At 46.2% G+C, this 23,581-nt stretch overlaps 1 protein-coding gene across 6 annotated transcripts in view; it reads left to right on the top strand.

Moving 5' to 3' along the window:
• The window catches only part of NR5A2 (nuclear receptor subfamily 5 group A member 2), a 107,415-nt gene that overhangs the window by 68,377 nt on the left and 15,457 nt on the right, over positions 1–23,581 (top strand). For all 6 annotated transcript variants that reach the window (XM_033099586.1, XM_033099585.1, XM_033099583.1 and 3 more), the window contains exon 6: positions 2,154–2,301. In XM_033099586.1, coding sequence (XP_032955477.1) covers positions 2,154–2,301 — 148 coding nt within the window. The remainder of the gene's footprint in view (positions 1–2,153; positions 2,302–23,581) is intronic.

Here is a 23,581-nt window from a genome sequence, read left to right as displayed (position 1 = left end):
GCTCCCAGTGTGTTACATTTTCAAGTATGAACGTCTAGTGCTTGAACTTGTTATTTCACACCTGTGTGAACTACACACACATTGACTTTTAATTAACCCATCTGAATAATAAAACAATTCATTCTTTAGGTTCTTTCCAGTTACAATGTACTACATTTCCCAGTATGAGCTCTATGTTTGAACTTACTGCATACCCGTTAGAACTACACACATATCAGAATTGAGTGAACCCTGTGTTAATGATACAAAAGTCAATACCAACATGTGTGTGGTTTATTTTAGTACACCTTCGGAATTAGGGCTTAACGAATGATTCTGATGACAATGTGCTGTGTACATACTGAGAAACTGATTCCAAGCTGAAGTTGGTAGGAGGGTTCCAACTGCTCTGATCCCCTGGGAATCACAGATGTGGGGGCCACCTTATTGCCATCTGGCTTAACTGACTTACGTGAGCTCAGGGCACTGAGGGCTGGAGACTTCACGTGGCTTCGTTTGGAAGGGGTCGCGGTGGCCCAGGTCTTCCTGTGTCCTCTCCAGGTCCCTTCCACCTCTGTGGCCCTAGCTGTCATTGCTCTATCCCGTTTGGATAATAGAAACCGTTTGGAGGGTTTCTATTACTATCAGTAGAGCATGGACTGTTTTTACGTGGTACAGCGCTCAGGCACCACGGTTGAGTCAGAGAGCTGGCGAAATGCTCCTTGGCGCGTCCTTCTGTGTGTCAGGCAAACCATATGCTCCGTGGTGTCCATCTGTCCAGCTCAGCTTCAGGTGGCCTGTGCACTGGCCCTGTCTTCCACACGTTTAGAAACAGAAACCAGAGGAGCTCTGAGAACCCTTGATGTTTGAAGGTAGTGGACAGGTGCCAGCTCGGTGACAAGCGGGGGCCAGTGCTGGGCTCCGTCAGGAGCTCCCCCAGCACACATGCTAACGGTGGCTTTTTCATGCATTGTTGACTCCATAAAAACTGACTGACACCTTTGGGGGTCATCTTTCCACTGACTCCTAATTTCTCTCACTCTTGAAAAAAAAGGTTTCTGTACACCCAGTATTCTCTAGTTAAAGCTGAAAATTCAACTCATCATATTTACACAATAAAAAAAAAATCCATTCTGCCTTGTTTTTAATTGCAAATCCTACTCAAGGGACTAGTTCTTCTGCTCAGGGGGCGGCCCTGTGCCTTCTCCTAGAGAAGCAAGTGCAGTCAATTATGGTAATGAAATGTCAATAAATATAAAAGTTTAATACAGCCTGCTCTGGGTGAGTGGCAGATGAGACTTGCCTCCCAGACAAATTTGCTGCTGCTGCAGATATCAGATGGGCCTAAAACACGGTGGTGGCCTGAGAGCTCGCCATGAGAAGGACAGGGCGCGGGGACCACCAGGACTCCCCGCCAAGCTGTGACTGCAGCCCCAGAGCCCAAACATCACTGACAGCCACCCCGACGTCTGCACTTGTTATTATAAACGGACTGTTCACGTCTCCAGGAATAAGCTAGGTACATCGCAGCACCTTTTGTGCTTTATGAAGAAGGAAATGAGCCTTTTTTGTTTTGTTTCCCCAACCAAGACGGCCTTCTTCTTATAAATGAGATCATGGCTGTCTTTAGAGAGGAATGTATCCATGATCCTATGAAAACTGTTAGGTGCAGCTCTTTAGGAAGCCGCACACTAAAGGATAATCTAAACGGGATTCGTTCATCATCCACAAGCTATGATCTTGAACGATGGTGACTTTAAAATATAGTCTCAATAAAATAACAAGGGAAGCACATCTCTGCCTTCATTTTCCTCACGTACTGGTTAATATTGTGCGCACACAAAACGTGCCGGATTCATTTTTTATGACAGTCTGTTTTTCTTTGAACTAATCCCGGAGAGTTAAAATTTTTAATCTTATGTGCGAATATAATTTTACAATACAAAAAAAGAGTAGATGTATAAATATCTAAAATGTCTTCCAAGCTACCGAAACGACTAGGTTTATCAGAATGACCGTGACACATCTGATAATCCTAGGCTGCCTTCAAGCTCTTTCCCGGGGAAAGTCCCCTCTGTCATAAGCTGCACTGGCTCTGCTTTGCCGCGAAGCCTCCGGTCCCCAGTGAAGGGTGTGTGTCCGGGGCTGACAGTAACACGCAGTCTGTGTTGCAGGTGGATTACACCATCATTGCATCGCAAGCTGGGACCACTCTGAACAATCTCATGAGTCACGCGCAGGACTTGGTGGCAAAGCTCCGTTCCCTACAGTTTGATCAACGAGACTTTGTGTGTCTGAAATTCTTGGTGCTCTTTAGTTTAGGTAAGAAATCCTTTTCTGATACTACACAACCCAGTGTTACAAAACGATGCCGGGCGTGGGGTGTCTTGAAGTCAATACAGGTTTCTGTTCTGCCAGGGTAATGCCCTTCTTTTCCCTTCGTGACCTCTTCAAACGTGAATCTGTGTATTTTCGTGTATGTGTATGTCTGCGTGATTCATCACCCATCCAGGGATAGGCTGGGGTGGAAAGGAGTCCTGAACTTTCTTCCTTAATGGACATAATGAGTAGGCCGAGACCTACTCACGTGAAGCTGTGACCGAAGGTTTGGGGAGACAGCTCAAGGAAGACGGATGGGACTGAGTTTTAGCCTCGTTGCTGCTGTCGGTTGTCTCTGTGTGTCTTTTGTTTCAGCTGCTACCTACGGCTGTTGTTATTCTTGGACAATATGGATAGTAATTAAGAAACTGTTTCTGAAATCTCTATCAAGATTAACTAGAAAGTGTTTATAACCATGAGGCACATCTAAAAGATGACGGTTGTCAAGGGGAAAGGATGCTTCTTTAGGAAAGCTTTGGAGAAGAAAGATAACTAAGCAAGACAGATTAGCTAAATCAAGGTTCTCAGTGAGTCAGTTGAGAAAAATCACCACTGCTTGGAATAAAAAAAGGATTAAGGAGATGGATTTTTATTGACTTCAAAGGAACAGATTTTTCTGCCTGTCCCATACTTGATTTCTGTATTTTGTTGGCTTAGTAAAGCCAACTTAAATAAACTTTTTGCCAAGTCCATTTATTACTTATTGGCAGACAGCTGAGGGAGGCAACTCCCCTTGAATTAAAAAAATGCAGAAATGAGATTTACCAACATATGTTTTTTCTTTAGTCCTCTGTTATAAGATAGTTGTGAATTCATAGCCTAAGAAATAAAGCACTAAAACAAACTGCAAAGTAAAACAGATGTGTCTACTCTCCAAATTTGGTACTTTGGTTTTAAAATTCTTCTTGACATCATTGCACAACTGTTGCTAATAAAGGGATAGTTTGAAGTAATAGAACCAGAGTTAATTTTTCACAATGTAGTCAACATTTAAAATAAAAAGAACATTTTCATATTTTGGAAAATGTGATAAATATAGCGAAAAGAAATGTTACTGAAAATTTAAAAAGACAACAGAATTTCATAGACGTAGTGTTCAAAGCTTTATGATGCCAGGATGGGGTCCTGTGTGGTTTCTGTATTAACCACAAGAAATAGGAAAGTTCTATCCAAGTAAACCTCCATCTTTTACCCAAGAACAGCTTTTTTTAGAAAATCAAGAGGAAGATAGCATAGGTCTGCTTGCTGTAATCTCACAAATTATTCTGGTTTAGGGCGAGATCTTAGTCTTTCCAACCGGTACATTTGATCAGTAATTAAATGAAAAATGTGGTGATATAGAGGTAGGAAATCTTACAGCCTCTTAGAGAGAAAATGCTTAAAGAGGGTCATCTCACTTCAATGGTATTTTAAATTAGCTGAGTCACTGTATTACATTGAAAGAGGTAGGGATTACCCATGAGCCATGTTTCATTTTCATCGCTTTAATCTTTCCTCCATCATTTTTCAAAATTATTCTATTCTCCGTCAGTACTGTAGGGGTGACAGGGGTGGGGGAGCAGGGGTCTGAAGTACTTTCACCCTTTGCACCTCACAAATTACCTTCCTGAGCCATCGGGCCGGGGATTCACAACCTCAACCACACGCTCCCTTGTTTAAGGAAGGTTGGCTATTTCAGGAGCTGAGGCACAGTGACTAACTAGCCTGAGTGTCCCTAAAACGATGCCTATTTGTTGTTTAAAGAAGAAAGGAAAGCATAGCTTTCAGATCTGAGGTAAACAGACTTTGGGCCAGGAGTTTATTTTTAAACAAGCAGGAAATAAGTAACTGGCAGTAAAGTTCACATAGTTTCCAATTTATGAATGGAAAACTTTTTCCCCATAGAAACCATAAATAATCAAGATTGTACGGGGGCAATTCTGTTAAAGTATATGAGTGATTAACATTAGGTACCCAATATATGGGTGATTAATTTTGTTCGAGTATATGGGTGATTCACCCCCAAATGCCTGCTTTCCCTGTGATGGTAATGAAATCATACCAGGACCACCCTGGAAGCCAAGCCCAAGTCCAAAGGCAGTCAGTACCTGCCGTCCCAAACCTGCATGAGCCTTGCAGCGCCCCCAAGTCTAAAACCTCATATGTTGTGACCCCAGCCCGTCCTTGAGCCTCTTGACCCTGGGGGAAATTTTTATTATTATTATTATTATGTTGTTGTTGTTATTATTTTGCCTAACTATGAAATAACAAATGTGAGCCCATTGATAGCTTGGCAGGAGAGGAGCTATTCTAAGTTGGCCAGTTAAAACTGATGACTCGAGACAGGCCAAATTAAAATGTTTATTTCCTGGTTTGTCCTCCCACTTCCTTCTAAAAAGGAACCCAAGTGACTGATGAAAGGAAATGTGCTGTCTGTCACCATACGCTGCAGAAGTAAGTGTCCTAGGGGACAGGTGTGTAGGAGGACCACGCTCCTCAGTGACAGCATGATGGCGTGAGTTCCACGGGCAGGTACTCTCCGCCGCTGCCCCTCTGGGAAACGAATGCAGGGCTGCGGGAGTCACCGGGCCTCTCACTGCGGCCTCCATATAGTGCCATTCCACCTTCAAGCCCATCACAGACATTACCGAGGCTCCAGGGCTCAGAGCGGCAAGGGCCTGGCCGATGCCAGCGCAGACGTGACGCTGGCCCTTGTGTTTGTTCAGCCTGGAGACTCAGTGGCTGGACACTCGCTGCTGGACTCTTGTTACGTCCCAGGTGGCGAGAGAGTACTTGAGGCATAACGCGTCCTACTTGCCTTTGGAATGGCCTCCATTTGTTCTGTTATTCTCTTCTCTGGCCAGCCAGTTTTTCTGAAGGTACTTCTTTATATTTAGCCGAGTTAAGGAGATGGTTCTTCTCTTTGATGAGATTTCCCCAGCCTGAAAAGGAGCTAACGTTTGCCTCGAGTCTCCCCGGTTAGGCTAAGTCTGCGCCGTGGGTAACAATGCTGCAGGCCTTGCCCGTGTGTGTGTGCAGGAGGCCTGTTCTAGCTGAATCTCAGCTGGGGTTAGAAACTGGCCCTTCCTTTTCTCTGTAGCCCAGGCTTCGAGCACATTGGTACCCAGTGGGGACTTAGCAACTGCTTCTGATAAAACAGACGCAAGCCCTTCACCGGAGCAGTTTGTGCGTGTCATAAGAGACAGGTGAGCGTAAAGGGCACCTCTCGAGTGCAGCTTAGTTTTCTGAGAACACTCTGACAGACGCCTATGCAAAGTCATCTCGGCCCTGGCACCATTCTGCACTTGCCCGGTGTGTGGGCAGAGACTTTCGTGTATAAGCTCTCGGGCAAAGCGAACTTGCAGAAAGATTAGAAAGACTGTGGATGGCTAAAAGCAGGTGATAAATGCACGTCTACTCCAAGAGCACAGGTTTTCAGGCCACATTAAGCGACGGCAGCTGAGGCAACGTCTTGGTGCTGACAGAGCCTGTTGACAGTAAAACGGACACTCACGGACACTCATCATATTGCTGCACGTTGAATTCCAGATTTTGAACATGGCGTCGATTACCCCAGGTAAGATCCTCCCCCGGAGGCAGACACCCAGGGAGCTTGGGTGTGCTTGCCTCAGGGACGTCTCAGCCGGGAAATGTGTGCCTATTGGGTGCCTTCAGCGAACTGCCATCTGAGTCCCCTCTGTGGAGAAGCCCTGAACGAGCCAGGGCGTCACCCAAGGGCAAAGCTGACGGAAGGGCCGTTCGCTTCACCCCGGGGTCGGTTCAGGCACTCTGCGGTGCCGGACCCCACAGGCCTGCCCAAAAGGAGTCAACCACCTTATCTGAAATGTGAACGATGTGCCAAGCAACTGCTGGAACGTCCTAGAACGAAACAGTGTCGGTGCGACTGGACTTACAAGTTGGAAAGGATTTGGAAAATGGATGGGTGACACCTGCAGGTCCTTATAGTCGAACTTTGGAAAAAGAGAATGAGGAATTTCTACGGCAGAGCATGACTTTCCCGTCTTGCCCACTGTGACTTTCAGCTCACGGAGACTCACACTGACCAGGGGGGCTCCAGGGTGTCCCCATATTCTCATGAGCACACGCAGCTCCTCTGCTCCTACCAAACTACCGACGTCACGTAGGTTTCTCATATATGTTTATTGCATTTGTGAATGAAAGAATGCTTTTAGGTTAAAAAAAAAAAAAGTAATGGGAACTGGGAAAATTAGTTAAAAAAAACATACGAGCACAAAAATTGAAGAAAGGGAGGCTAGTACGTAGATCCTATGGATAAACAGTAGAGCATTTGACTTCTTCACTTTAGACAGTAAGGATATGTATCAAGGCTTCACGTGGTGAAGGGGATTCTTAGAAGGACAATGAGACTAAACAGTCCTCTTTGTGCACAAGATAATAGGTGGAATTAAGTACTGACGACAAGTATTTAGGTTCTGCTTGAATTTGTGACACTCAGAGTGTCAGGTGCCAAAATGAGCGCGACGAGGAAGTAACAGAAGTGCTTTTCTTCCATGAGGTTAATAATAAACTATCTTCAGGTGAGTAAATCACGTAGTCTGTCTCTCACAGGGAAGGGCCCCAAGAGATCGCCTCCCTCCCATTTCATAGATGAAGAAACAAAACTATGCAAGTCATCCAACCTCTTGTCAGAGGCAGGTCTAGAACTAACAACCCCATCAGAGGTCCATGTTTTCTCTCCTGTTCCGGGCGGGACATCTGAACTCACCAGTCAGTACTTTTAGACCAGGGGTGTCCAAACTTTTTTCAACGTTTTTCACCAAGGGCCATATTCAGTAAAATACACAAACAGCCGGGCCACTCGCTCAAGGTGAAGTATGTATTGCCTCACCTGGTTTATTTAAGTAAACTACATACATTTTTGGAATTTGCTGCAGGCCAATAAAAAATGGATTGCGGGCCGCAGTTTGGACACCCCTGTTTCAGATACTACATACATACATACTACATACATACACACCACACACCACACACATACATACTACACACATACACACTACGTTCATACATGCATACTACATATATACATACTACACACGTACATACTACATGCATGCATGCATACTACATACAAACATACATACATACTACATACACATGCATCCTAAGGCACCACCTGTGTGGACCCAGTGGGGTTGGAAATTAGGACAATCATCTCAGGAACCAGCCTCCCTTGGGTAGAAATGAGGAACCACTTTACATGAATTTCCAATCTTGAGCAAATGGACTGAGTAATTGTAAAGCACCTTCCTTCCCTTGGCCACTAAACCTAAGTTGTTTTAGTCTGTCCATGGTTATGGCTGGGTGAACTTTCTGGGTTGCTCGTAGAAAGCATTTGCCTCAGACTCTGGGTACCTTTGAGTTTATCACTGCCTCGTGGGTCTGACGCTGGCGTGGGACCACTTGCAGAGCTGCAGGGACGCTCGGTGATCGTCAGCTTTCCTGACTCGTATGTCTGTTTTATCATCTATGTGAACTTGTGAGGTTATAAGGAGAAAGTTAACACAAGCAGCTCAGTGGTCATTCTCTTCCTCCTTGGTGGTCATCGGCCTTGAAAACCCTAACATGGAAAAAGAGGAGCCCCCAGTGTGTATAGGAGGATGAAGCTCCGTGGGGGGCAGGGGGCCAATCAGCCAACCCGACCCCCAGGCAGACCCGTGCCCCTCGCTGGAGTCCCACCGTGACTGCTCAGTCCACGTGAGGCTCAGGTTGTTGATGGTAAATAAAACGGCGCCGTTTCCCAGCTGGTGGCGTGGGGAAGGTAGCCCTGGGGGTAATGCAAATTTATTTTCCGTGACTAGTTTTCCAATCGGCTCATGCTGGAAGCTTTTCCTTATATCCCTTTTGCCCAGTGTGTCCTCTGCTTTGGCATTTCCGTAGAGATCGGTGCCTCGTTTTCCCTCCACCTAAATCGCCGCGCGTTGTCCTGACCCCGACGCACTGTCAGCTCCCCGCAGTGACTGAACGTTGGCAGCCGGGCTTCGCGACCTGAGTGGCGCTTAGGGCGGCAGCCCAAGCACTCAGTGGGGGGACTCACCAGGTTTTCTAAACGCACACTTCTCATGGCTGTGGATGTGGGCAGAGAATTGGACAGCAACTGTTGACCTCACGTCTCGTTTAACAAGGGACGACGAGGCCACGGGGGAATAGGAAGCCTGCAGTCCGTAAGCCTGCCACACAGCCCGTAGGAGGGCTCGGCTCCTCTGCTCGCAGGGAAAGGCTGTTGTGACGGCCAGAGGCCAGAGCCCCAAGGCCAGAGTGGGCGCTCCTACGACAGCCGACCAGCGTGCACAGCTGCTGCAGCCATCCACTCGGCCGTCTGCGACCCTGAGGAGGGTACTCAGGTGCCCTAACCATCAGAGGACGGTGGACACTGGCTGTTCCACCCGCCATTGCATCTGCCAACCGAGTGCAGACAGCAGCCTGGCCTGCAGTGTAGACTTCAAATGGGCTTTTCTCCCACCCCGAGTGGAGGGTGGGAGAAAACTGACGCCTGGCCAGTTATGGGGTGGTCAGGCTGGGAAAGAAATCTTGTTCCGTAAGCTCCACTCACACATATATTCACATGTACTCACACACACACACACTCATGCACACTCACACTCATGCACACACACGCACGTTCACGCACACACTCATGCACTCACGCACACACACGCACACACTCATGCACACTCACACTCACGTGCACACACTCTCACACACACACACACAGACTCTCTCACTGACTGGCTCACAGAGTTTAGTAGTGGAGAGCGTCCACCCCACGCCTTTCACCAGGTGTGCTGGTTAAAGCATTCCTCATGTGGTCACAGGAGACATCCCTGGGTTCCCACGACAGCGCCCTCTCCGTTTTTACGCTCTTGCACATGATACATTCTAATTCGGATGAACCCTCACTGGACACTGGAGTAACCAAGACATCGTCACACCAGTGACTCACAGCTGTGCAGCCGACAGTCGTGCTGGAAAAGAGCACTTCCTTCTGCGTGTGTCATCCGGTGACATTCAGGAAGCTCGGATCAGCATTCAGCAGATGCCACGGCTCAGTATTTACACCAGAGAGCTGGCAGAAGCGAAGAGCGGCACAGAAAGTTGATGACTGTCTGAATTAAATGTGGTGTAATAGGTGTTGTGTGGATTTGTTTTCTTTCAGTGAGCAGAGAGCAGTTTGGCGAGAACCAGATACAATTCATTCTGGAGTTCTAGGTTGGAACTTAATCAATATGTGTTGACAGCCACGGAGAAGTGATTCTCGTCTGTTACCTGCGGGCACAGGCACAGAATGGCCCAGACAGCCTTCACTTGGGCATATTTCTGAAGAGCTCATGCCTAAAAGTATTTATGATTTTTGAGGTATTAATACTAAGGCTGCCATCGTGCCAACTGCGGCTCTTCCGTGAGATGCCTTCTCAGAGATGGGTGGCCTGGCTCACTGGGAAGAACCAACAGGCAAAAGAAGAGCACAGCTCTGTGCTGGACGCTCCTTGGCTTTAAGCAGCGCCTGCCGCGGTGTGAACAAGCAGCCTCTTGGTCCCCACGCAGAAGACGTTGGTTGGTTGGTTGGTTGGCATGGACTCCCAGGGCCTGCACACCAGCTAACTCTGGACGCCCAGGATCGGTTCTAGAAAGCAGCCACCCCAGGCCTCCCAGCTGGGCCACTCCTTAGTCCCTCCTCCTGGCTCACTGCTAAGACCCAGGCACCCCAATCTCACCTTCTGGCTGCTTGCGGAAGAAGGTTCACTTCCAGACAGACCAACTCAAGCCAGGCGCCCAGAACACACACGGGCATCAGAGGCCCTTCCTCGCTTTGAAACAGTTCCACGAACTCTACCGGATGGCTGCCATGTGCGAAGCCGCCGTGCAGGCCATGTGTGAACTGGCAACAGACAATCTTGCCCAAGAGAAGGAAATGCCTCAGTACAGTCAGAACCACACGATGCGCTCTGGGGACCCTGATCCCCAAAGGGCACTGTGCACCCAGCTAGGAGTCCGAAATGCGACCTGCCTTCACACGCCCACATGATGTGCTGGTACCGCTCGGCTTCCCACTGAGCCAACACGCCTCGCACACACGTGTGAGCCTCGTCAGGCCTGTGGTGTCATGCACACGCCTTTCCCACCCTTCACCTTACACAGTCTGGCGGCAATCAGAGGCATGAAGCGCTGGGAAACGGCAGGGGGTCACATGCAGGAGCCCCAGCAGGGGCCCTGCCCCGAGTGCCCGGATTTCTGACAGGCACTTTGCCCTCAGCCCTGAAGAGACACCAAACCCTAGAATTCCTGCAGAAAAGAACCCGCAACGTTGCCAAGGGCCACCACCTCTTGTTCCTGGATAAGGACGTGGCGACTCTCAGAGGTTAGGTGACTTGTCCACGGCTACACAGAACAAGGCTTGGGCTGAAATACTGGGACTGACACAGGAAAGCAGCACGAGCAAGGACGCCCACCATCAGTGACACTCTGCTGCTGCCTGGATGTTTCCTGGCCACCAGGCGGGTCAGCAGTGCCCCGACTGAACGCGTCGCTGCTGAGTCCCCGTGAGCATAGCCTCCCGGACTGCGAACCAGACACGGCGTCCGCCGGGCAGGGCGGGCGTTAGCGTGCGGTCTGTCCTTTCCACCCCAGTTCATCACGACATTCCCGGAGAAGGCGGCTCCAGCTTCATAGACAGACGGCCTGTGACCTCGTGCTGCTGCTCACACAACCCCCCCCCCCCACCAGCCTCCAACGTCACTCACCTAACCCCCACTCACCGGCCCGACTCCAACGCCAGCCCCCTTCTCAGTCTGCACTCCCAGCTCTCAGCACCGCGCCCGGAGGGCAGTCCCTCTTAGACACCATGCTGCTTCCTTAGGGGATGAGAGGGAACGCTGGCCCGCCTTCCACGCGCTGTTTAGGACCGCACAGCAGAGCCTCCCAGACAAGCATCCTTAGCCATTCCTGTCACCACCCTTCCCTGAGACCAGTCACACAGACGCCCGAGAACGTGGTGGGACGGAGATCTGCTCGCTCCAGATTTCTCTACCCCGACTGCTGCTTTCTGGATGAAAAGATTAAGTCATAAACGATAAGGCACTGCACAAATGCCTGTCGTTTATGAGGATGACAACCTATTGTGAGTCGGCCGGTCAGGAATCTGGAGGGAAGCTGATCCTTCTAGATCTTTCTCGAAAGTTACCCTCTTCATGGGAAGCAGTGCCCCTTCACCAGCACCCCCCTCCAGGCTGCCAAGTGTGAGTTCCTCCAGGGCTGCTTCGATTTACCCATTTGGGGGATGGGGGTGCAGGTTTTGTGTGCGAAGTCAGAAGTGCCGCTGAGGTTATAGGGTACGTACCAGCAGACCTGCTGATTCTACACAGATTTCCCTTCCACTGTGAAGGAGCTTCTGGGGCCCACATTCCTGCTCTCTGATGAATCTTTGCTGTGAACAGAATCTGGCAATTTAGCAGACATTCTTAGCCTGGCGTCTTCAGCGTCTCCCTTTTCCTCGTATGACCAGTTTCAAACTCAAAGGACTGGACTGCGTCGAGTGGGAGAATAGGGGCTTAAAAGATGAATCTGTGCGTATTTTTTTTAAGTATTTTAAGAATACCTAAATAAAAGATTCATCATAAAATCTTTAATGTATTCCTGATACTTGTAGTCAGGATAGCTTTTTAGGAATTAGCAATTTCTTTTAAAATTAAAAACCAAGTTGTTGTTCCTGCTGGTTCCACAAAATTGGAGGGCAAGTTGGAGAGCCACATGTGCTGGCGCCCATCCAGGACAACTCATAGCAAAAGCATTGGGCCCATGGATATTGTAACAGTATCCTTTCTAATTATAACTTCAAGGAACTTCCTTTCTCAGAGACGTAGCTGCAGAAACTTGTTCTGATCTTACAAAAGAATAAGGGCTTCGGGATTGAAAAACATCTTACTTGACCCTTTTCACTCCAGATTTCTATTTTGATTCATGTAGCTCTGGAATCCTGAAGAAATCCAGAGGCTGGGTCGTCATTTTCACTGACACATAGTATTTCATTATTTAATGTGCCCCATGATTCATGGATTTGTTCTCCAGTTGACGAGTACTTATTACAAACAGTGCTAAGGGAACGTGTTTTTCTATATGTCTTCCCATACATATATTGCTGGGCCGTCCTTCTCAATTCTAGAAATTGCCATATTGTTCTCCACGGAGCTGTACCACACTGCAGTCCCGGCCACGGTGACTGAGAATTCCCGTTCTCCTTACCGTCAGCACCATAACTGAATTTCTGTAATTGTTCGGTTTCCATTTGCATTCTGATGATGAGTGAGACTAGGAATCTTTTTAAGTTTCTCTGAAGTACCTGTTCACGTCCTTTGCCCATTGGTACCTGGGCCTTTCCTTATTGATCTGAAGGTCCCTCTTGAGATCAGATTGGTTTGGCTTTTCCTTTCACTTTATTTATGTATCTTTTCTTTCACAGACGCAGCCGTATTCATCAATATTTTCCTATATGGCTTTTGCTTCCTTGTAGCTTTTTAAAGAACTCCTTCTCTACCTTGGAAGTCATAAAATTCATTCTTCTTTAGCTTTTTTCCAACTATATTAAAACTTGTCTTCTCATATTTAGATCTCTTAATACACCCCGAATGCACACTTGCATGTGCTTTGTGAGGCAGAGATCTAGCTCTTATTCTGCCGTACTTTATTTTCCTTACTGAGGGTCAGTTCTAGCCTTCATGGTTGAATACTTGTCTTTCCCACTACTTGTCATGCTGCCCTTCTTACATGTTGTAGATCTGCATATTGTGGATCTCTTTCTGGACTTTCTATTGTGTTCCCTTGGCGTATCTGGTCGTCACACTGCGAATTCCACGGGTTTTAAGTATTCTTATAATAAAATCTTGCTATCTGTTCGAGCAGTCCCTCTACTTTTTCTTTCAAAATAGTCTTAATTGTCCTTATGTTTTTGCTTTTCCATGTCAGTTATTTTAGGATTGGCTTGCTGTAATTCCCCCAAGAACCTGCCTGGGGTTTTGAATAGAATGACTTTGCATTTAGAGATTAGTTTGGGGAGAATGGTGATCTTTACAGAACTGAGTCCTTCCCATCCATGAACATAGTTTATCTTTCCTCTAGTCAGGTGCACTTCGGGGTCTTTCAGTAATGCCTCGTGATTTTCTCCTCGGGGTACATCATTCATTATTGATTTAGTCTAGCTTCTTTAGAGTTTGTTGGTATTGTGAATGTAAACGTTTTCCTTTATATTTTCTAACTGGTTAATATACGTGTAACTCAGTTTTTCATATTGAACATGTATTTAACAAACTTATTGAATTCCCTCATTTGAAATGGCTTTTTTTTTTTTTGTATTTTATCTTCTATATAGGCGATCATAGTCTGCAAATAAATGCAGATTTATCTCTTGCCTTTCTGATTTCCTTTTTTTGTCTTATTTTATTGACTAGACAATGTTGAGTTGAAGCCATGGAAAACAAGCACTCTTGTCTCATTCCAGTCTTCAATGGGAAAACTTATGAAGTCTCACAATTTACTATGAAAAGCTTTGCCTATTGATTAGCTTTCTTTTTTAAAAAAAAAATAAAGCCGTAGGTCTTGGGGATCCTTATTTTTTCTTTGCCTTATATTTCAGTAAATCTTTCTCTTGTCTTTATCATTTTGTTCTTACTCTAGTGACTTCAGTTGGACATTCAGTTCACCTATTTTCAGCCATACATCTCAGTTATTTTTCATGAAAACATTGGTGTTAGAAAGTTGCAGCTTGGCACTGCCATAGTTACATCTGCAGAAGATTTGATGTGGGGGACTTTCTGTGACAGCCGGCCTGCTGCAGGGTTCTGCAGATCACACCACAGAAGTGCAGGGGCCCCACTCACACCACAGTGTGTATCCATCCGAGTGTCCACCCTTAGAGTGGGAAACATCATGGACAACTAGATCTGTTCTAAATATTTCGTGATCTCTACGGTGATCTGGTTTTTAACCCATGATTTATTTAACAGTGGGTTTTACATTTTCCAAATAAATGGGTGTCTTGACTATCTTTCCATTTTTGGATTCTAAATTGATGGCATTACCATGTTTCCCTGAAAATAAGTCCGAGCCGGACAATCAGCTCTAATGCATCTTTTGGAGCAAAAATTAATATAAGACCCGGTCTTATTTTACTCTAATATAGTAAATTATATAAGTAATATACTAAATTTATGTAAGCTCAGGTCATATATTAAATTTTGCTCCAAAAGACACATTAGAGCTGATTGTCTGACTACGTCTTATTTTCTGGGAAACACGGTATGAGGTTACACGTATTGATTCTTTGAAATACATTAGGTCTTCCTTTGTGATGTGCTATTTACTTAAATTTTGTAAATGTGGCATGTGTTAGGTGCCGGTTTTATTTGTTTATATTGACAATTTTGTTATATCTTCTTGGTGGTTTGTTTCTTGTATCACTATAGTGCCCCTCTTTTTTCCCTTTTAGTGCTTTTATCTTAGAATATGGTTTGTCTGATATTAAGAGAGTTTTATCAGCTTTAATAATATCTCTGATTATTACCTTTAATAATAACCAACTGTTCAGTGGATTCAGTGGAGTTTCTTGCGTTTCTGTGATTTAGCTGGGTTTCCTGTAAGCAGCATGACTAGTCTATGGCTGGACTTTGTTTTGTTTTGATCCTGTCTATAATGTCTTTAACTTTTAATTTTGAGAACATTATAGATTTACAGGAAGTTACAAGAAAGATCATATAGGGAGGGGGATCCCACACACCTTTCATCCAGTGTCCCCAAAGCCAGCATCTTGTACAACTACAGTTCACACAGAAACCAGGAAAATGACATTGGCCCACACCACACAGCTCATTCAGTTTAATAATATCACTAGTTTTACACGTACTCACCTTCGTGTGTGGGTCCTGAAATTGTCACGTGTGTAGATTTGCATAAGCACCAACACAGTCATGATATAGACCTCTCCATCACCACAGCCATAGATACGTTTACATAACTATGGCCACTCCTGGCTCTTCCCCCTCTTCATCCACTAACCCCTGCTCTCCATCTCTGTAACTTTGCTATTTCAGGAATGTTAACATAAATATAATTAGACAGTTTGTAACCTTTAGGGACTGACTATTTTCACTCAGTAAAATTCCCTTGAGATCCATGCATGAGTTGGCTGCTTTTTACGGCTGCATAGTATTCCATGGTGTAGATGTACTACAGGTTGTTTAACTATTCATCTGTTGAAGGACATTTGAGTTTTCTCAGTTTAGGGCTATTACAATCAAGCTGCTATGAACATCATGTACTGGGCTTTGTGCAGACATGTTTTCATTTCTCTGGGATAAATGCCCAAGAACACATTTGCTTGACCCATGCAACAAAAGCATATTTATAATCTATATTCTAAGAGGTAAGGTTTGATCTGTTTACTGGTAAACCATTCCAGGCTTTGTACGTTTTAAAATGTTTTAAATTTTTCCTCATCTTGAATGATACTTTAGTTGGATATAAAACTTTAGGTTGGCAAGTTCATCGCTCAACACTTGAGAAGGCTCTCAGAAGTCTACTGCCTTTCCTCCTCGATAACTTGTAAGGTTTTCTCTTCATTGCTGATGTCTTATACTTTCAAGACAAGGTGTCTAAGTATAGATTTATACAGGAAGTGCACATTCAATCAGAGGATACTGGAAAACTCTCAGTATTCTCTTTTCATATATTAATTCTATGTCAACCCCTCTGCTAATCCCTACTAGACATGTTAGAGTCTCTCAATCTATCATCTAGGCCTCTCTTTTTTATATCTTTGCCCCTCTTCTTACTGTGCTGCATTGTGCTAGTGACATCTTCTAATTCTCTCATCAACTATATCTAGTCTAGCATGTATCCCATCAATTAAAAGTGTTATCTGAATAATTATTTTTTTGCTTTAAATATTTCTAATAGGTTATTTTTCACATATACCTATTAGTGTTTAATATTTGCCTACTTTGTTTTTTTTTTACTTTTTTTTAATGAATAGCATCCCTTTATTTATCTCTTGAACACTCTAAGCAAATGAATTTTGGAGTTTTCATCTAATTCCTCCACATACAATTTCTTCTACAGTGAACTGATGTGTTAATTTTGTTGGCTTTTTCTTAGCAATATACATCTTCGAGATTTTTCACATTATGATTAGTAGACTGATTTTGAGTGAGATTTTTTGTGGTGATCATTGTTCCTGCCTCTCTTTCCTTCCATCCAGCTCTACAAGATCCCACGTTCAGAGCAAGGTCTGATAATGACATGTAGGCCTCGGCATTGTGGTGACTTTGGTGATAGCTCAGCTCCACTGACAGTGGGAGACCCAGTCTAAGGACATGTTTTTGCCTTACTACCTTTTCTCGTTCCATAGCTTACCAAAATAGCACCCATAACTTGAGTTGTAAATTTGGAACAGTTTCTTTTTTGTTTTTCTTGGTGGCCTCCTTTTATAAAAGGAGTGGGGGCCCAGCCCTGTGCCATGCCCTGACTCCACACAGGGCCTAACTCTGAATGCCTGATCACATCACCGTGCAGAAGCTGAACCCCACTACTGTTCACCATTTCAGCCACGGCCCGCTCTCTGCATTTCTGTTCTGTTTCCAACAGAGATCGTGATACTCGTTTTGAGCCTAGCTATGTCGTTTGCTCTCACTTTATATATTTCTGTCGTTGATCTGTCTGAAACAGAAAGGGTGCAGCAAAATGTGAACTCATTGAGACATCTAGACTGAAGTCCAATGGATCTTTTCTCTTTCCAAAGATCATAACATCCTTCAACCCCCAGTACTGACACCTACCACACACACACACACGCATGGATCATTTAGGGCCTATCCACATCGTGTCTCTTTGAAGACACCTGCTTGCCTCCCCTATGGCATTTTCATACCTCCATGTAGCAATTGCCATATTGAAACTATCTGTTTGTGCCATGGTTTTTACCACTTGTTTGAAGTCTACACACCAAAGCTTGGCACATAGTAGGTGTTCAAACAACACAGGATGGATAGACGAATGGAAGGATGGAACATTCATTGATTAGAAGCCATGTCAAGCGATTTGCAGAAACACTGTCTACACACTCTGGTCTTTAAGCTATCCCAATTCTTGCAATCCCCAGAATAGCATATAAATGGGAGCCAAAATTAAATGGAAAACTAAACCTAGCCTGATTTTGTCACCCTTGGTAGATACTTAGTTTAGGAAATAGGAAATTGTGCTATTCATACAAGGAGTTAACGGGTAGACCAGTTGATCCATCACTAGCTTGGTTTGCTAGCCTCCTGGTGCAAAGACGAAACCAATCGTGGACACCAGTAAGTATCATTTATATTTAATGCCTCTGTTTATAGCAGTAAAACCCTGGATGATTATCAGCACCACTTAAAAATATGGCCTCTTGTTAAATAATTAATACATTTGATGGGGGCGAGCTTCAAACAATGCTCAAAGCTCAAGTAATTATAAGATGCTTGTAAAATGGCTTAAACACTAAAAGTACAGCATAGGCATAACTGTTTTAGAGTTAGCCCTGTGCATATAAATATGGTTACATATTCAGGGAAGGTGGTGGAAGGCGTGTGTGTGTGTGTGTGAGAGAGAGAGAGAGAGAGAATAAGATATCATACCAACATAGCGGTCTTAGTTATTGATGTAAGAGTATTTAAAAGGCTCCATAAAAGCAGAATGTAGGCATTCCTGAGGCCCCAAACATTTTGTGAGCATGTCTATAATCACATAAGAGCATCACCCGTGAGTCACGGGACCCCAGGTACCTTTTTGGAAGGCAGAAACTGCTAGAATGTGAGTCCTTTCAGCCTAGTTACCTTCTCTGACCCGAGGCTAAAATTCTCCTACAACCACTGCTCCAGTCCCACAAGAGCTGTCTGCTTTTCATTCCCAGCCCTTGGGAGATAAGAATTAATGGTAGCTTGTTTTTCCCCGTTGTTTGCTGTTCTCAGAAGTGATCTGCGCTCTAAGCTTTCTTAGAGTCGATGACATTTCAGGAGGCAAGACAGGAAACAGCCCCCTCCCTGAACGGTCCCTCACGGCCCTCCCCGGAGGGAAAAAGAGCCTTCTGTCCAAGATGACACACGGGCTCGTGTGCGTTAGCACCGTTCTGGGCAGTCAGTCTGTTAGGACACAGCAGGCGATTATAGGACAGTCTTTTTAAGGAAAGCCATGGGTTTCTAGTTAGCAGGAACCATCTATCAATTCCTAAGATTGTGCTGTGATTTACTGTCAGCATCATGTATTCTCTGATTTTCTGCCGCCCGTGAAACATTGTGCTTTCCTTTTCTATTGATGTATCAACTATAATAGTTACAAGCAGCTACAGGAAAATCAATAGCGAGCTTTCTTTACTGTGTACATCAAGTAGAGCCCCACACTGCCGGCACTCGCCTGCTAGACACTCCCGTGGAAGGGGCACGACACGTGACTGGTTTTCCCCAGATGAAACGAAAAACTGTAGAATCCAACAAATCAACTGTAGGGAATGTTAAAAAAAAAAACACAAAAAAAACGCGGCTTTATTCAAAACAGAAGAGGGGTGAGCCTGGGAAACCCACTCAAAGGAAATGGACAGGGAACACAGTCCTTTTTCCAAAGGTAAGCAGCTTGGCCCACGTGGACTTAAAGACGTGAGTCCCATGTGTTCTGTTTTGCACTTGTCTTCCCGAGGCCATCGGGACCGTGGGCGTGAGGACCAGGTTAATGTTGACGAGTCTGACTCTAAGCAGAAAGTCCCTGCCCCGGAGCCAATGGGGCAGCAGTGCTGCGCTCAACCCCCCGCCTCGCAGGGGCGGGGCTCTGAAAACCACGTGACTGGCTCCACTGCAAAGGCTTACACTTAGGATTCAGGACCCAGACCTAACACAAGCACACAGTCGAACACTCTCTCGAAGCCCGTGTTGGAAGAAGAAAGGTAGGGGATCGCAAAGCAACAAATACCTTCATGTGCCTCGGGGAGCACATCAGCTACCAGCTAGTGCATGGAAATCAAGAATGCTGAGAACCAAAACGTGTGCACTAGTCCTGGGCCCTCAAAGCCTGGGGACTCCTCCAGCACTTCAGCATCTACCTGGGCCCCTCAGAGAGTTCCTCAGCAGATCCTATAAGTCCTGAGTCTGAACCACGTGAAGTCATAAATCCTGCTGAAATCCCAATCTCAAAACATACGTACAGTGACGAGCATTCACACACATGTGCGTGGGCATGCATACACACACACATGCACACACAAACGTGCACACACACACGTGTGCACACACTCACACACAAACTTTTTGACATAAAGGTTTTCCAAAGTTCACTATTATGACCCAACTCCAGACCCCAGTTATAAAAATTATCTTTAGAGGTGCTACATTTAGTGAGAAGGTAGAAGCTTACGCCTTGCTCATTTTTGCATTCGTGTAAGAATCTTAAAGAATGACCAAAATATTTTTGGAACCATCACAGCAATGACGCACAAACACACACACCTCCCCAGACACTGTTTAAAAATCTTGAGGAGTCCGACTGAGCAAGTGGTTTGATTTCTTCCAGTGGGTGTGTTTGGGGAGGAATATTTCAATGATGAACTTTTCAAATATTTGATTTTCTTTCACATTTTCACCCACTTTTGGGTTGTTGTTTTCTTCCCTCCCCATATTTCTATGCAACCAGGAATTGTGTGAGAATTTAAATTTCCCTTTGACATTCTGACGACAGAATGAACTGTCGTTCAGCTCTGGCACTACTGAAGTGCTCACTGTCCCAGCAGGCTTGCCCTCCAGGCTGCGGGAAGATCAGGTCACCCGTGCCACATGCATCTCAGGGCGCTGTGAAATCCCAACGGCCCGCTTTCCTCTCCACTGCCCCAAAGACCGACCCTCCTGCCCCTGGTAACCAGTGGGCAGTGCTGCCCACCAGGTTGTTAGCCTTTTTACTTGCCAAGACCCCCAACAATGAGAACTAAAACTAATTCCCGGAACGCCAATCTCTCGTGACAATCTTACTTTCACGTCTTTCCTCTGCTACTTTCCTGGTTGGTGTTTTGCATACTGTTTACACGCAGTATTTCCTTATTGTTTTAACCGACTTCAGATGTGGTTGTGCTAAGTGGATGTGGAGCTGAGGATCATGGGATATCACTGGGATGGCTTTCAACCAGGCGCGGCTCCAGAATCTCTGAACTAAGCCAACACTTCCCTCTCTGTCACACTCCTGCTCTTTTTAGTTCTGTCATCTGGCAGGAAAAGCACATTCTGTCTACATACTTTGTCTTGCAGAGTGAGAAAGAGATCCCTGCGTGACCAACTGAATCCTTAAGACCAAACACACTGGTGCTTCTTTCCCGAGCGGCCAGGGAGAATGTCCACTGTGTAGACGTCACAGTGTCCTGACGGCAGGAAACCTGGGAGCAGGACATTCGGCACAGGACGGCTTTCCAAGCCGGTCCTTCTGAGCCCTGCATGGTCACTTTAATGGGGAACTCCACAGTGACAGCAAAGTCCCCATCGAGTCACCAGGCGTCCTGCCTGACAGGCCGCTGCTCAGACATCTGCACGTGTGGTCGGTGTTTAACGTGTTTTAAAAATGTGAATAGTGAGAGGATGCATTTGAAGCAGAAATTGAGAATGAGGTAATCGCGTATGAGCAGATAAACAGGAGGGCTGACAGGAGGAGGCGGAAGAGAGAGAGAGAGAGAGAGAGAGAGGGAGAGAGAATCAAACATGCACTAGTCATTTCACTCCCTAATCATGTCAGATGTGAATTTTCTTTCTAATTAAAAAAAGTAAAGGAAGTTCACATGTGAAAAGAAAAAGAAAACACTGAAATTGCACTGGCATAAATATTAGTCTATGATCCACTACCGTTACTGCAGTATTTATGCAAACTGTTTGAAAAAACAGGACTTTGGGTATTCTTATGTTTCACAGCACGCTTTTCACCGGTCCGCGTGGCTCCGGCAGGGTCTCCCATCCATGGGGCTGCCCCGTGCACGCACGTGTGTCCCCTTCACGTCTGCCCCAGCAGTCCTGAGCTGCGTGTGTGAGCGGATGAGTACTTGGGGCGTGTTCTAGGACTGGCCGCACAGGTGGGGGGATTGCCTGGCTGCTGGCTGTGCTCACACCTCACACGTTCAGGAAAGGGACGGGTGTGCATCAGGCAGAGGCCACACACCCTCTCTAACTGCCTCCAGCCGGCCACGCGCAAAGCCTTGCTGTGGCTCGGCTCGCAGCAGTAACTACAAACCCTCATGACTCACCACAGAGCCACGCCGACACCCGAGGACCCGAGCCATCCCTTCCCCGCCCCCCGTAGGCCCACAGCTGCACACCACTGGGAAGCAGAAAGCTGATCATTAACGGTGGCGGCGTCGGTACAGCAATTCCGACAGGACCTTTAGGAAAAGGGCTTGGGGGAGACAGTGGGCAGGGATGGAGGGGCCCGGCTGGCACGCCCACTCTCCTGGGGTCTCCTCAGGGGCCGAAAGCTCTTTCCGAAGTTTCAAAAGATGTTGCATTTCACTGACCCGTCGATGCTTCTGCACGTCCAGCCTCTCGGGCTGCTTTGCAGGCCGGGCTGCAGGCGTCTCTGTGTTCACAGCCTGGCCCAGGAGTCAGCAGCGCTTCCGGAGGGAAGTGCTCTTGTTAGCTTTCTCCCTCATCTCCACCCCCACCGAAACCTCAGACCCCCGGCAACAAAATGCAGGATGTGACTAAAGCCACAGAGACCAGAGTTCAGAGCAAACGTGGATTCCAATGCTGCCAACCAGCACAGAAGTGGGAACAGTAAGGACCAGAATACCATCATCCACCTTGTGGGCTTCTCAAGCATTAAATGAGGTGGTGCGAGCATGACAGACACTTAAGAAATGTCCTTTGCTGGTATTTTGATCAGCTAATAGGTCAGCGATAATAAATATAAACGCTCCAAAGTTGACAAACTGAAAATGCTTCGTCGGCTGTGGCAAGACCATATATATTTGCAAACCTGAAACCGACGTCCTTTCCACCGAGACTGTGTTTTAATCAGAGAAATGAGAACGTCTCTGGGTCAAAAAGCGGTTGGGTGACGAGGAATTTGGTTGCTTTGAAAACGTGTCAGGAAAAATAAACAGTGTCTCTGTTCACCTCACACAATCTAGGATTTATGCATTTTAAAGGAAACATTTCTATACCCAAATGACACTCGCAGAGTTAAAAACAAAGCTCAAATTACACAGTTTTCATTTATTAGTAATTATACAGTAGACTGAGAGAAAGACAGCCAAGCATCTGAAGAATCCATTCTGAAGGCGTGTTTAATGCTTCGCAGAAGTGTTTATTTTACAACTGGGGGAATGGAAGCCCCTTTTCCTGCTCAACCAAAGAGTAACCACAGCACAGTTTGCCCTGGGAAGCTGCCACTCTGACGTCACCACTGACTGGTCACTGCCAGGTCGATGGCCGACTTGCGGTTTGTGATCTAATTTCATGAAGTTGAAACTTAAAAAGTTACCTCTGCGGCCAGCCCGGTGGCTCAGGCGGTTGGAGCTCCGTGCTCCTAACTCCGAAGGCTGCCGGTTCGATTCCCACATGGGCCAGTGGGCTCTCAACCACAAGGTTGTGGGTTCCACTCCTCGAGTCCCGCAAGGGATGGTGGGCTGCGCCCCCTGCAACTAGCAACGGCAACTGGACCTGGAGCTGAGCTGCGCCCTCCACAACTAAGATTGAAAGGACAACAACTTGACTTGGAAAAAAGTCCTGGAAGTACACACTGTTCCCCAATAAAGTCCTGTTCCCCTTCCACAATTAAAAAAAAAATTAAAATTAAAATTTAAAAAAAAGTTACCTCTGACTTTCTCTGTTAATGGAAGCTTATGGACAACACGGAATCCACAGATAAGCCAAGAAATCAAATTTCAAACTGTTACCTACATCCTCTACGTTCCACGCTGAGAGCTATTCTGAAGTGCCTACAGCCACGTGGAGAACTATGAGTGGTGCAGGCGTGACCTTGAACTTGGCGTGGGTGTATTCACTGAGCTACCAGGAGGCTCGAGTGAAGAGTCTTATGTCCTGGACACGGAAGTTTGGAAGTGCCCAAGAGATGGCACTGGTCGTCCAGGGTGAACCCCGCCGAGGGAGCTCCTCAGGAGGCGGGGTGCCCCGCCCCCCACCGCCAGCTGCAAGAATCGCCATGGACCTGG

This window comes from Rhinolophus ferrumequinum, chromosome 27, assembly GCF_004115265.2.
Source record: "Rhinolophus ferrumequinum isolate MPI-CBG mRhiFer1 chromosome 27, mRhiFer1_v1.p, whole genome shotgun sequence".
Taxonomy (NCBI): Eukaryota; Metazoa; Chordata; class Mammalia; order Chiroptera; family Rhinolophidae; genus Rhinolophus; species Rhinolophus ferrumequinum.
The sequence above is the reverse complement of the archived record's forward strand: the minus strand, read 5'-3'. Positions and strand labels throughout refer to the sequence as shown.